Source organism: Brachionichthys hirsutus, chromosome 17 (assembly GCF_040956055.1).
Source record: "Brachionichthys hirsutus isolate HB-005 chromosome 17, CSIRO-AGI_Bhir_v1, whole genome shotgun sequence".
Lineage (NCBI taxonomy): Eukaryota > Metazoa > Chordata > Actinopteri > Lophiiformes > Brachionichthyidae > Brachionichthys > Brachionichthys hirsutus.
Genome location: NC_090913.1, coordinates 4,333,285 through 4,347,442, shown reverse-complemented (window position 1 = coordinate 4,347,442; position 14,158 = coordinate 4,333,285). Strand labels below are relative to the sequence as shown.

At 40.9% G+C, this 14,158-nt stretch overlaps 2 protein-coding genes across 2 annotated transcripts; one reads left to right on the top strand and one right to left on the bottom strand.

The window, feature by feature from the left end:
* Positions 1 to 1,088: 1,088 nt before the first annotated feature.
* ifngr1 (interferon gamma receptor 1) lies at positions 1,089 to 7,285 on the top strand. Its single transcript, XM_068750730.1, has 7 exons — positions 1,089 to 1,227; positions 3,413 to 3,530; positions 3,779 to 3,960; positions 4,036 to 4,184; positions 4,662 to 4,824; positions 5,671 to 5,795; positions 5,885 to 7,285. The coding sequence occupies exons 1-7, from the start codon at positions 1,161 to 1,163 to the stop codon at positions 6,266 to 6,268; spliced, it is 1,188 nt and encodes a 395-aa protein (XP_068606831.1). The 5' UTR covers positions 1,089 to 1,160; the 3' UTR covers positions 6,269 to 7,285.
* Positions 7,286 to 7,441: 156 nt separating this feature from the next.
* Positions 7,442 to 13,459, bottom strand: ltv1 (LTV1 ribosome biogenesis factor). Its single transcript, XM_068750729.1, has 11 exons — positions 13,321 to 13,459; positions 12,504 to 12,635; positions 12,156 to 12,347; positions 11,792 to 11,879; positions 11,225 to 11,357; positions 10,626 to 10,833; positions 9,995 to 10,122; positions 9,711 to 9,850; positions 9,426 to 9,478; positions 8,473 to 8,673; positions 7,442 to 7,780 (listed from the first exon to the last, which is right to left on the bottom strand). The coding sequence occupies exons 1-11, from the start codon at positions 13,321 to 13,323 to the stop codon at positions 7,670 to 7,672; spliced, it is 1,389 nt and encodes a 462-aa protein (XP_068606830.1). The 5' UTR covers positions 13,324 to 13,459; the 3' UTR covers positions 7,442 to 7,669.
* Positions 13,460 to 14,158: the final 699 nt, after the last annotated feature.

Below are 14,158 nucleotides of genomic sequence, written 5' to 3'. Positions count from 1 at the left end.
TCACAACGAAGTTCAATGTATACTCCACTTAAATTTCACCAGTAGACAGTGGTGCTATGGTCTTATTTTTCTTTGTATTTGATTTTACAAATTAAATATACATTTAATTCAATTATGTTATTCTATTGAATAAATCATTTGGTTTACTTTTGTCACTTTCATATTAAATATTTTTACATTTGAGGCCATACATTTTTGCACATTTTACATTTTTGCATTCAGGATACAGTTTTCACAGATTCAATTCTCACTTTTGCACCCCGAGATCTTCTGAAATTTCATTAACATTTTATTTCTTTTTTCCAGATATGTTACAAAGAACACAAATGTGGATAAACCTCCCCGAAAGTAACTAAACACCTAAACTTAAACTTGAAAAATGTGGTGTTATGTTGCATATGTTAATTTAAGGGCTGATATGTGTCTAGCTGATATACAAAGCTTTTATCTAAGTGAAATTGTTCCCTTATGAGTGGACCAGAATGACATCTGTGGTTTCTTCCTCCTTTATAACACTATTAAAACTTGTAGTTACGTTTTGGAATCAACGTGGAAGCTTGGTTGAGTAAAAAAAAAACTAAATTACGATTTGATAAATTCAGTTCTGCTTAATGAGCCAATAGGCTTAACATTATTCTCACGACGCTTTCTTAACCAGTAGCAAAGTAACGCGGCATCCTTTCGAAGTTTTAAACCTAACATTTTACAACATAAATACTGTAATGCATTAAAAGAAAGCTCTTTAGTTTAGAGAACACTAACGGTATCAATTACAGGACTGACTTGTCCAAACGTCATGGCATCAGTTTCCACAAGTAAAGTTTATTATTATTATTATTATTAGGTATGTCATTTGCTGCCTCTCGCTCTGCCAACTTGGCTCCCCCCCCCAGGCTGTGAACCTATGACGTCGCAAAGGTGTGAAACAGGTAAATTCGCTTCGTCACAACCTTCCGCAATACACAGGTTGAGGTTTAACCGCGCGACTCTCGCCCTACAGGCGTGTTTTTGTGGAATCAAGAAAGGCAACCGAGAAAGAACGTGACATAAATACTGCTATTAATATGTTTGTAACGACAGGCCGCGTGATTTTTATTTATTTTTCCTTGCGTTGTTTCGTGTTTCGTGTCGGGAAGGAAGCCGGTTGGACAGTTTGAGCCATGCTGCCTGTGAACATGTTGTTTCCTGTCCTCCTCTTCCCGATCAGTGGAGTTTCTGCTGGAAGTGGTAAGTCCGTGGATTCCTGGACTCCACGCAGGACGTGGACTTCAGATTCTTTGGTTGAAAATTTTAAATCTGAAACAACTGGATTTCTGATTACGGTTCGAAATGACGTCATGCGCGAGGCTTTTCCAGGTTTAACAGTGATTGAAGTGGGAAAAACAAAACAAAAAACCACTGATTGAAGTGGTAACACTGGAACAGTCCAGTTAAAATCACTATTATGGGATGTTTCCAGATGCTGAAAACACAAGCAGGTCGTTTGATCTCGGGATGGGCCTGAAACTGATATTAATGCTCAGGAATCACTTGATGCCATAACAAGGATTACCAATTTACCATTACTTGTTTAAATATAATTTATCAAATATTTTGCAGATATAGTTTATTTGACACAAAATATAAATATCAATATATGTTTCCACTTTTCTAAAGAAAATGTTAAGTTAATTTGCTATTGGATAAAGATGTTCCACATGTTGATGACCTTAAAATATTCTTAATAGTGGGTCTGACCATTTTTCATTCTCATTAAATAAAAATTGTTGATTTTCCTCGCTGTTAAAATTGAAAGACTCGTTGTTGACAGTTTGCATACGTTACAAACTACGTGTTTAAATTCACTCCATAACAATTACCGGTAGTTATTTACATTTAGAAAATGGAGAAACCTTCAAATTTGAAGGTAATGAGCGTCGTAGAAAATAAAGTGACTGCAATAAATAGGAAATATGTCTGTAGTGTTGTAGATGTGTTCAGGGTTGGCTGCTCCATTTATCATGGATCAAAGTTGTCGTCCTCTGTTTTATGACCATGTCATTATTTAGTCATAAGTTAATAATTATTTTATTTTTTTCAAAACCCAACAGAACATTTTTGCTTGTTTGTTTGTTAATTCCTAATTACTAAATAATGTAACAATCTCCTGGCTCTCCCTTTAGGTCAGATTTGATTGCCATCTGGTTTTTCTTGCCAACTTTTTTTTTTTTTTCTGTTACTTAAACAACAACCTTACAACATGAAGGTGTGGGCTGGCTTGTGAAAGAACCATGGTGGAATACAAGCTGCAAAGGTTATCCGAGGAAAGCACAGGAGCAGCAGTGCCCTTTCCCCAGTCTAAAATAAACATCAAAAAGACAATAAGAGATGTGGCTGCATTTACGGTGGTGTAATAGTATTAACTTTACAATGGGTGGAGGACAACAATCAAAACACCACAATAGCTTCAGCTCAAACTGAGACTAAAACTACAGAGAACCACAACACGTGTAAAAAATAAATAAATAAAAATCCAGCAAGTATAGGGAGACAACAAAAGGAAGACATTTTTACAATATAAAAAAACAGGTCAGAAATGTTAAAACATGAGGCAGGAAAGAGACCGAAGTAGCAGCCATCACTCGACTCAGGACTCTGAACTAAAGCACACGCTCCATAAAAAAAGTAAATGTTCAACAGGATTATTGTAAACCACCAGAAACAGTTAAACACATGCTACAGGGAAAATACTAAAATTAGCCCAACAACGGACAAATATCTGTCAGAATGAGAAATTCCTTTTGGAACTCATAGACACTGCACGTTCTGGGCGAGGAGGAGAGGGACCATCCTGCAGTGCAAAAGCCGCAATCCATGATGGGGGGGGGGGGGGGGGGGGGAGCATTAGTCCTCATGGCATGGGTAATCTTAATTCTGGATGATAAATACATATGTTGGAGCAGCATTTGTTGCCAAGTAGACAAGGTCTATTTCAGGGAAAGCCTTTAAGAAAAAAGCCAAACCATTTTGTGCACATGCTACAGCAGCATCGCTCCATGAAAGAGTGATAAGTTGAGTTCAGCAGCCGGTTTGCGATGATGTTCTTCATATTTTACAAGTTGTAAAATATGAAGAACATCATCGCAAACCCTTAAACTGAAATCCTAAATAAGAGGGGAATGGGAAAATATTCCACTTTCAAAATGACAGCAGCTGGTCTCCTTAGCGCCAAAATTATTTTGGGTTCAAAGTGACCAAACTCAAAACTTCCCATTTTTTCTAGACACCTAGTTGATCACGTTGTCGTTTATCACTTCGTCATGCGTGTGTGGCTGCGTGTTGATAGCGGAAGCCAAGTGTCAGTGTCGTTTGTGATTAATCCACGTGGACCTTTGGTTATATTGATGCATGTTTCACATTTCATTGCTCGCAGTTCTTCCGCCAACCAATTTGAGTGTGAGCTGTGCAAATGTTCAAGTCATAGTCAGCTGGGAATATGGCAACCAGCAAACTCAAACCAGCTTCAATGTCACTGTCAAAGGAGTTGTTGGGTAAGACTTAAAAGTGTGTTTAAAATTTAAATCATTTGATAGTGCTTGAATTAAGAGTTAATGTAATGAAATATATGTACGTATATGCTTTTTGATGATTTAAAAATGTGTTGTGTGACACAAAGTGTATCATGTTTTAAAACTAGCACTTTATATATATATTATTATTAAAAAAATGTTGACTCCTATGAAGGAATGATCTGCTGTACCGTTCACATAAATACATGTACTTGTATATCATATTCAAGGAAATCAGTGTGGAGAACCACAGACCAACACCATGATCTGACACCCTTCATCTGGACAGCTGAAGAGTACTACATGGACAACTTTTATGTTACTGTAACAGCCATACAGGGAGGCGACCAGTCGGAACCAGTGACATCTAAAACGTTCACCTTCAACAATGTAAAGACGACCGACATCATTTGTAAGTGCACGGCGAATAACGGGAATTGTTTCATTCCTGTGAATCAGTAAATAAAATGATGAAATGTCCTCGCAGGTAAATTAGATGTCCCTCCGGCTGCTCTGGACGCTAAGGAGTCCGGAGCTACGGTCCATTTTAGAAATCCCTTCCACTACTACGAAGAGCTGCGGCGAACTTGGAAGCCCGACACTGCCAGCATGAGGTTCACTGTCTCTACGGATGATGTGAGTACAGACATAGACTTAACTACACGACGTGTGGCAGAATTTAAAGGACATTTGCAACTCTGAAAAGGTCAGTGAGTGACTTTAGTTGAGCTACGGATGCTGCTGTGTCAGAGCTCATATCTCAAAGTTGTAGTGATCATCAAAAGCCCTTGCACAGTCGAAAATTATCTTGCCTATGTTTTGTTTTTTTATTCACTATTTAAAGGATCCAGGTCGCCTGCTATCAGGCCGTTTTTACACATAACCAACCGTTGATTAGCTTACTTACCTTCAAGAGCTAGAATTCCCATTCCTAAAGGTTTGTTTATAACATATTTTTGTTTGCGTACATATATGAAGGGATTTGTGAAAAGCATTTCACTGAGCTTTCGGCCTCCTCCTTACAACAAGGTCAAATGCTAGTTTTGCAATTGCAATAATATCCCTATTATCGAAAGGAAAACCAGCATTTAGTCTGTGTTGTCTCACTTCCAGGTAGCTGAAGATTTCGATTGCTCAGTCAAAGAAGAAAACTGCAAACACGATATGACGTTTCTTCCGGAGTGCATCACGCTGAGTGGAATGTTGTCGGATGAGATTGGTGTCGGCCAAGTGTTGTTCAGAGAAACCGACCGCATCTGTACTCGTGAAACAACTAGTAAGTGTGAACTGGGAGGGGCTTCTTCAAACACTTAAGTAAAGATCTATCAGCTGTTCCTTAGCATGAACTCACAAATACTCAGTGTGCAGCAACGCATTACTAATGTTGAGTAGTTTTCAAGTTGTACTTTATTTTAGAGGGTTATTCTTTATTGTTGATTTTGAATTGGTGAATGTACTGATTCCTAAAGTCTCTTTAACCCTTTAATGCCTGCACGATTAAGTAATCGTCAGAAATCTTAATTTTTTGGGAAATAAGAAAAAAAGATTTTTACATAAACTTGTATATGTGCTCTAATTTATTTTAAAGTAGCTAAATCCCGATTGTTTTTCATGGAAAACGCAGACGCATGTGTTGGCTTGTATTCATTAGTTTTTTCCAGAAAAAAATATCAAACTTCTGAAGTAGATCAAAATCCAGAAAGGCCAATTGTATCAAATATGGTGCGTTTAGCTATAAAGGGTTAGACTTATTAAAATGAATTTAATTTGCCAACTCGCATCATAAACTCTTTTGTTAGGCTCGTCTGCCTCATGATCTGTCTTTATGAAGGTTGTGATGAGTTTTATTAACTTGTTCTGAAATGTACAAGTTGGCTCAGAGGAATCTTTACATTACGCTTGGAGGCCTTTATTGATGGGTGTACAGAAACTTAATTCAATGCTTAAACCTTTAGACTAAATGACTTAAGCTCTGCTTATCTGCATCATTAAAACAGACTTCATGCTGGAACGCACGGTATCTGCCCGATAAAGTGGACGATAAGTGTAAAAAATGTCTGCGTTTGTGCCAAACTCTCGCTTCTGCACTGTGAATACAAAACAATATATATATTTATTGCAGATGCCCGTGTGCTGGTGCTTGCTATATTGTTGCCCATCGTCGTGGCCCTAATTGTCGTGATAGCTGTCATCTTTAAGGTGAAGTCTTACCTGATGGAGACGCCCAAGTCTCCACCCAAGTCTCTGGTAAGGTGTCACATCAGATGATACAAGCCTGACACTGTTAAATAAGTGCCAGTAGTTGGTTTTGACTTTACCCACTCCTGACCTCCCAGCTACACAGCCACAGGGAACAGGGGCCGAGCCGTGACCCTGTGTGCGACACCAAGATCTCCGCTGCCCAATTGGTGGTCAGTTCCCGCAAGCATCCTTCAGTGGGCTCAGCGACGGAGGGAACCCCCACTGATGGCCTCTGGGACAGCAGCAGTACGGGATCATACGCAGGACAGCTTGCAGAGCTGAGCGATGAGCCGCTGGAAGCAGTGGGGTTGATGGCCGAGGGACGCAGGACGGTTGAGGACGACTCTGTGAAGCCGGCGTGTGATAATATGAATCTGGAGAAAGAGGAAGCGGAAAGATCGCCCTACGACCGCCCGCACATTCTGCATGTGGACATGGGCGGTGATGGAGAAATGGCGATCGCTTACGGCAGAAGGTAAAAAAAAAACCCAGGGGACTCATCTATTCGAACCTCTAACAGGTCGGTGCCTTGCTCAAGAGACATCCGAGTGAAAATGGAAGTGTTTACCTCAAAATGTTTTCCTTAGGAATGAATTATAAGACTTCAGAATTATAAGATCCAGAAGCAAATATCCAGTCAGTAACTTCTCACCTTCACGATAATATTGATGCTACATATCTTCATGGATTCCACCAATAATAAGCAGAACTCTCCGTACATGTGCACTGCCCACTGCACCATCTGCACCCCTCTTGCAGGAAAGCTTTTCCCACAATTCCAGAGATCTGCGCAGCACGGCGGCAGCGTGTTGCTGTCGCCTCTCCGCAAGGTCTTTTGCTCAATTCCACCTGGGGCCTTCCTGTGTGCAGTGTATGGGTTCTCTCCAGCTTAGTTTCACCATCATACAACATAAGTCCAGGTCATCATTGTAAATCAGAGATGGTTCCCAACTGACTTGCCTGATTAAATAACAAAAAAATAAAACTAAAGCTCTGCCACGACCTGGATGACTGGGAATCTCCAGAGACATACCAGAGATGTTGCAGTTCATCCGGCTGGACTTGAACTCCAGCAGATTAGCCGGCGTTATAAATAACTTTGAAACTCTTTGGTAGCGACACACCCATCGTGAGCCGCTGCTGTCTTTGGTTCGTCTGAATCAAGTGGGTTGTTGCTTCGTGGCTAATCTACAAATGGCTTTAATAACAGGTGCTACTATGATGGAAATAAAAACTAATATCAAACTGATTTTGATGTGACACAATCATTTCCATATGAGGAGGGTATTTATTTAAGAATGTTTTCTGTCATTCCAAATTCTTGTGAGAATGGAATGTCCATGATCCGAGTAGCGCCTCATACCCTGAAGCAGGGTAACCGGTTTAATTTTTTAAAACCTGCAGTTGCCCTAACGTGTTGCTGGTGGGCAGTGTGACGACTGCCAGACCAGTTTCCCCGTTTCCATCCTTTGTGCTAAACTAGCTGCATCTCATCTTACCCCGAACAAGAAATCAAATGGGCAGTTTGGGCACATTTCCAAGAATGTCAAGCGTTTCTTTTAACACTTTATCAGGGTCTGACGTTAAAATCTGAAGTAGATTTCTGATGTCGGACAACTTGTGATGCACAAAAAGCAACACATACAGTTGAGCTGTTTTACTGTACAGTACATGAATTTAATTTTACTTTTATCATTGTCTTCTAAATTGACAGAAGAAAATGAACTTCTTTCCTGATGATTTGTGGAAACAGGTCTAAAACCCAGAGCATCTTAACACCCAATGAGTCCGCTTGTTTCAGGCTGTGTGAGGTCCTGAGAGCTCCACTGATGTCGTCTTTAACATCTGGAAACTGCGGGCGAGAGCGACAGCAAGGGCAACTAAAGTTTCATGTGTTGAATATTCGTTCTCAGGTTGAACATCTGTTTCTCCTGTCGGGCTTTTTCTTCCTTGAATGCGAGCTTGTTGGTTTTCTTCTCTTCTCTCCTCTCCTGTAAAGCACAAAAGTGCAAGAATGTAAAGCAATTGTGGAAACTGAAGTGAAATTTTAAAAAGTGTTTGGTTGGAACCTGAAATGCAAAATTGACACAGACATATTTGAAATTGACTGCGGTGAGTTGGGCCACCATGTGCAGGACATCTTTGAACTTCATTTATTTAGGCCTAGCAATAAGCTAATCCTTTATCAGTCCCACTGGAAACTTGCATTATTTGCAGCAGGGAAGTAAAAAAAAAAAAAAAAAGACAAAATAAAATGTATCTAAATGTCATAAATGTAAGGAACAAAAATGAGCATACAATATAACTAAATACTTTAGAGATCCTGGATCACTTTGAAATTTCCTGTAGCATTGCAGTCAATGGAGGTTCAAAATCTGTTTCTCAATATCTCGGTTGATTATTGACCAATGTTTATGGTATTTGACAGTCATGTAGGGTGGGGGCCTCTATCATACCAACACATTTCATCTGGATCGGAACCGGATATTATCGCAATTTTCCCCTTCCGTGCATTTAACATTAGCGATGCAGATTTCTAACTAAAAACCTTCTACTTCTATTTATTATGAACAGAGATGAGTCATGGATAAAGAACATCAAGTTTTAACTTAATGAATTATTGTCATCTAAAGACACAGCCCATCAGAGCGACATCATTGGCTTTTACATCGTTCTCTCTCACCTTGCGCTCCTCCTTGACGGCCTGTTTCCTTGCTTTCCTCTCCTGCTTGTTTTCCTGCTTGTTGCGGGGCTGGGTGGAGACGCGAGGCAGGTCCGAGTCATTAATCCTCGCCATGCGCTCTGCCTGCTTGCTGGTTGGGCCTCTGGTGTGGAGTACGTCAAGTGGAATACCGGTCTTACTCGAAACATGGATCAACTTTGGCTAAGGACAGATGGAAACAAGAGAAGGGTATAGATAGTTTCCTCGGTATCTCAAGACTGGCTGGACCGATGGATGGATTATTAACAGCTTCGGATCAGCGTGGTTGTCTTCTAGTTTTGGAAGATTTGTACAAGAATTCGACAGAAAATGGGAAGAGGAAGTAAACGTCCACCGTGTAGATTAAAACTCTGCTGCAGACTGGTCCATGGGACTCAGCAAGACAGAGACGAATGGGCTTAGATACTAGATTCATCGCCACTCTAATTTTGTCAACTATAAATTATTACTTTATCATTTTCCTAGATAAAATATGCTCAACTTTTAATTCAATTCATTTGTATTTCTGTAGCACCAGATCATAACAGAAAGTCATCTCAAGGAAATTGACAGGTGTGGAGAAAGAGAGACAGAGAGAACAGGAACAGACAAAAACATGTATTTGACTTGTTTTTATGTCACATAAAGCTAAAGTTGGACATTCTATATGTTGGTCTGCAGCGTGAATTCTCCTCGTTGTCTAATTCATTCATTTTAGCTGGTTTTCTCAGAAGATTTTCTCTCCAGACTTGTTTGCTTGTGAATCTTTATCGTCTTCAGCAGGGTTAGAGGAGTTGGTGCGATGTGCGCCACCAGCTGGTCATAATAAAGTTGGATCTTCCTGTGTCGCTGAGCAGATTGCCGATGGATGGCCGTTTGATGTGCTTCTTATTGTAATGGGAAATAAAATCAAGCAAAAGAAGGCATTTTCCTACCGCCGTTGGCTCTTCAATGACTTTGGGTCTGTTGTACATGTTGGAGTACGTGCCTCGAGAAAACGAGAAACATTACACAGTCAAAGAAAAGTCCTTCCACATGATAAACTCTTCTCATTGTATTAACACGTTTCAGAACATTTCGGGACATCGGAGGGGAAAAAAGTTAATAAAAAAACAGTCTGCGATGATTTGTAAATCATTGGAAGACCAATATGTGATTGGCAATAGCACAAAAACACAGGTCATGTAGAATTTGATGCTGGCAACATGTTTACAACTCACTGATGATTGTTTCACAGTCCCACTTCTCTTCTGGCAAGACCACGACAACAGTCTCCAGCTCTTCTTCCTCCATGTCACTGTTCTCTTCCTCCTTCAAAACCGGAAGTTCTTTGGGACCCAGGTCGTCAGGTCTCCGGAATCTAAACCAGAAGCAGGTAGAAAGGAGTCAGCTGAGTTATTTAAAACATCGGATGCTTTACTGATCACCTGGAATCCATATCTTAATTAAACGTCCCATAAGACGCACAAGTACATTGAGGGCAGAGAAAATAGCTCTCACTCACTCCTTTTCTTTCTGAATGAAGTAGTCCTTGATAATTTCTTCGAGGCGCATGCTGTCCGGTTCAATGAAGCCTTCCAACTCGGCGTTGTCCAGAGCACCGATTTCATCGTCATCAAACTGTTCATAAAACTAAACCAACACAGAACAGAACACAGAACTGAAATAGCGCTTCGAGGTAAGGCAGAAAAACAACTCGAGTATCTGAACATTTCAAAGTGGGAGCAGGAATAATATTCCGCATCATCTCCCATGTGGAATCCAAGTCATCCTGTATCGCTGCAATTTGATACATTTCATTCAGCAAACGGTGCCAGAAAATCTCTCGTGGCAGTTCTAACATGAGTCGCACTTCCCAGACCGGCCCGGATGCAACCTGGAGGCACCTTGAGATCCCCCGGATGAGCTGGAAAGCTGATTCCGGGATGTGTGTGGAATACACTACCGGTAATTAGCTGATCTGCATGTCTAACCCCGTCATGTTTCTTATGCGTAGGGATATGATTTAACTGGGCAGCAAAAGAAACGCTGCTCCGTCTGATTTATCGCACACATTCGGTGAAAACATGACAGAAAACTTCTTGAAGTACATTTTTAATCCCACGATAAGGAGTTACAGTATATGAAACGTTTACCTTTTCAAATCGGTCATCGAGGAAGGAGAGCTGATCGTTCCTCCTCATCACAGACGACGTCAGCGAGTACTCCGTGAATCGACTTTTCGTCTCCTCGTCCATGAACAGACACTCGCCGTCTTCGTCACTACCCTCATCACCAGAAAGCCCGTCCTCGGAGTTGCACTCCTCATCCGTGTCCTCCCACTCATCATCATCATCATCATCTCTATCACAGGTTACAGAAAACGTAGCAGCTGCAGTGATTTTTGAGATAGACGAACTCACGAAGAACCTCAAGTCGAAAAAGACAACTTGAATCATCACTATTACGAAGCGAGTTTACATTTCTGAAGGCGACGTGGACCTGATCCCCGAGTAACACGTTCGTCACCAGAGAGCGGTGCATCTCGGTTTTGATACACGCTATTGAGGACCTTCACACATCCATGGAAAAAACCAACAACTATTTATCATGGTTGCTTTGTGTTAAACGTTGCTCTCCAGATATGCTCCAGAGACGATCGCTGATGATTATATTCACCTGTCATTTAGTTGCCGAGAAGACAAGAAAAGAAAATCACAATACCAGCTGGAAATAAAGATATATTCCCTCTTACTCTTTGCCCACTGCTCCACTTGAACTGTTTGCTTTGAGCATGAAGTCATCTTCTAGGACGTTTCCGGGGTCATCGTAGGCAAAGTCATCATCAAGAGCTGCCACAATGTCGGGGTCCATGTCCAGACGGGGTCCTGCAGGAACACGTGAAAAAAGTGAGCAAGAGGATAAAACTAAATATTGATGCCTGAATCTGAGGGGAGCTTCAGTACAAATAAATGTACCGGTAGGTGTAATCAGAGTACTGCTTATTTGCCAGAATCATCTCCCTGCTTGAATTGAACGTGTCACAGAGACATTTTAGAACTCTGATTGGCTGCAGGGCTCCCATGATGCCATCTTAGTCCAGTGTTACTGGAACAGAGGAGCCATGAACTCTGACCTTTAACTCCGGCATCAAACTGGATTTTGTCACGATGACAACTATTGGTGAGACCTAACGAGACAGCTTTGTGCTTCTGAGAGTCTATTTAAGCGATGCTGTGACTGAACAGGGCAGTTTCCACACAGTTCACTGCTTTTGTGAAAAGCCACCGGTCCCATTTAGCAGCAATACGAGGCTTCTCACCTGAGATAGGAGCAGCTTTATTCAGAAGTCCCACCTCCTCTTCAAACGCGGACGCAAAGACGGAGGATGGCAGGTTGATGGAAGGTACCTGTTCATCGACGAGACGAGCACGATTCCACACGAAGCACAAACATAAAAAAAAAGGTCAACCTCTAATTTTGTTTCTCTTTCGTGAACATACTGTGGGATTCTGGGGATTAAAGTGGCCAACATCTGACCGCCAGGGATGTTACTCAAAGTTATTTGAGTTTCACACTACTGATAGCGTGACCACACGCTAGTCAATTACATGGTGAGGTCATGACTTTGTTAAACCCTCATTTAAAAGACGAATCACATCCAAAATATCTGACGGCCGACTTACAGGAACAGCCCCCGCATCATCCTCTTCATTGTCCTCACAGAGACGTGACAGTCGCCCGTCAGCGGGGGAAGGATCAGCTGCCACTAGCTCATTTTGGCACGACGACTCCTTCAGGTGCTGCAGGTAGTTGTAGTCATCATCGAAGAACACGCCAAATTCTCTCTGCTCCTCGCGCCTCTTCTCTGCTACCACCTGAGAAATATCACATACTTTAATGTTCATTTGATTGCTTGTAATCAAAGAGAGTGCAAAATAAATCTGATCGGCAGCGAGGGGATTAATGAGCCAGGAAAGAAAGGTCCAAAGCAAAATTAAATCTGAAATTCTGAATCATTTTCCGGTTACTACCTTGGAGACAGGCAGGAGAACATGCTGCGGGGCCTTTTCATCTGCAGCCAGCGGATCCCTCTGACTTCTGTGGACGAGGTGAAAGGTCACGGCCTTCTTCTTTTCAATGAAACACTTCTTCTTTCGATGAGGCTGGAAGAGAAACACACCAGTGAACGCCTGCGAGGTGTTTTCTAGGAGCTCCAATGATTTGATTGATGAGCCAAGTAACATACAAACTGGGAATTTCACTATTTGACAAGCATTTCATCAAAATTCAGAAAAACACACCGTTTCCCAACCATATCATACAAAAGTGTGAAAAATGTATTGTGCCTCGCATACCAAATCCTGTTACAGTACAATAATGCATGGGTTTCTTACAATACATACATACAGCCTCTCCATAACCTAGATATCTAATGGAATATAAATAATCAAAACTCCACGATTTATCTCGTAAAGCCTACCTGTTTCATAATGTTCTGTGTTTCCTAATTTGGGTTAATTTTAAACGCGATTAACCCTTTTACTAATCCGTTTTACCATGTTTGTCCTATTCTACTTGTTTTATCACTCGTGTTTTGTCTATGTTACATTTTCTTACTCAGCTAGTGTAACACAGGGATATAAGAAAGCCCCCCATATTTATGTCTCTATCCTTCATATTTATATATCGGATTTGTTTAAGAAGCAGTTTGAACTCTCAACAATCTTCAGTCTGCCCTTTGTCAAACACCACCGTAAAGTAAGGTAGGAACTTTAGCTAGCTAACGTTGTACGTGTTTGAAGTTAAATATAAACCATTCGATATTTTGTATTAGAAATGTCTGCTTACCATTTTGAAACGGACTCACTCTCTTTCTAGTTCATTCCACCGGAGGAAACCTCAAACTACAACAAACCGGTGAACGAATTCACAAGTTAAATCCAGAAACTGTAGGTGTTTACCCACGTTGACTCTCCTCAGCCATGCTACTTACTTCCGGCCATTACCGGATGTAAGCACTTCGAATAATATCTTTTACAAAGACTGCCACCTACTGGACTGGAGTATGGAACAGAACAGGGGGGGAAACAAACATAAAACATAAAATACAATACAATTTACCGGTATATATAATAATGAAAACTAACATAAAATAAAGATGTAATATGAATATTAAAACTTAAACCATATTAGCTCATCTAGTCTAATTGTTGAGGTTTTTTATTTCCTATCCTCCACATTCTTCTTACTGTGGTTCCAGCACTAATGTAGGATAGCGTTTTGCTAGGGTGTGTTCCACTCTGTTCTTTCAAACTGGTTCCAAAGTCCAACATTATTGTGATTCTTCTGATTTGCTGTGGCATTTCTCCAATTTCGGTCCACATTGCAGTCACTGGGGAAGTCTGAAATGCGGCACTACATGTTCGCAGGGCCTGAACGTGTTCTGCATCCATCTTATTTAAATGTGTCTCCTCTGCAGACATGTGTGTCATACAGTCGTAATCTGATTTCATAAAAGCCCAGTAGATATTTAATATAAAACCTACTGTTTGCTCCCTTTTCCTGGTCTGTCAAAATTCAAATAAAATTAACTTTTTTGCATTTTTCTTTCTTCACATGCTGTCTCCAGTTAAGTTTGTTAGTGCAAGGAATCTGATCTCGCTGCCCTGCCGAAGTGTCTGTCGAT

Coding starts and splice junctions, on each gene's coding strand:
- ifngr1 (XM_068750730.1), top strand. CDS start 1,161: ATGCTGCCTGTGAACATGTTGTTTCCTGTCCTCCTCTTCCCGATCAGT. Junction 3,961..4,035: donor AAAGACGACCGACATCATTT/GTAAGTGCACGG, acceptor ATGTCCTCGCAG/GTAAATTAGATGTCCCTCCG. Junction 5,796..5,884: donor AGTCTCCACCCAAGTCTCTG/GTAAGGTGTCAC, acceptor CTGACCTCCCAG/CTACACAGCCACAGGGAACA.
- ltv1 (XM_068750729.1), bottom strand. Junction 12,348..12,503: donor TTCTCCTGCCTGTCTCCAAG/GTAGTAACCGGA, acceptor GATATTTCTCAG/GTGGTAGCAGAGAAGAGGCG. Junction 10,834..11,224: donor AGTGGAGCAGTGGGCAAAGA/GTAAGAGGGAAT, acceptor AACCTGTGATAG/AGATGATGATGATGATGATG.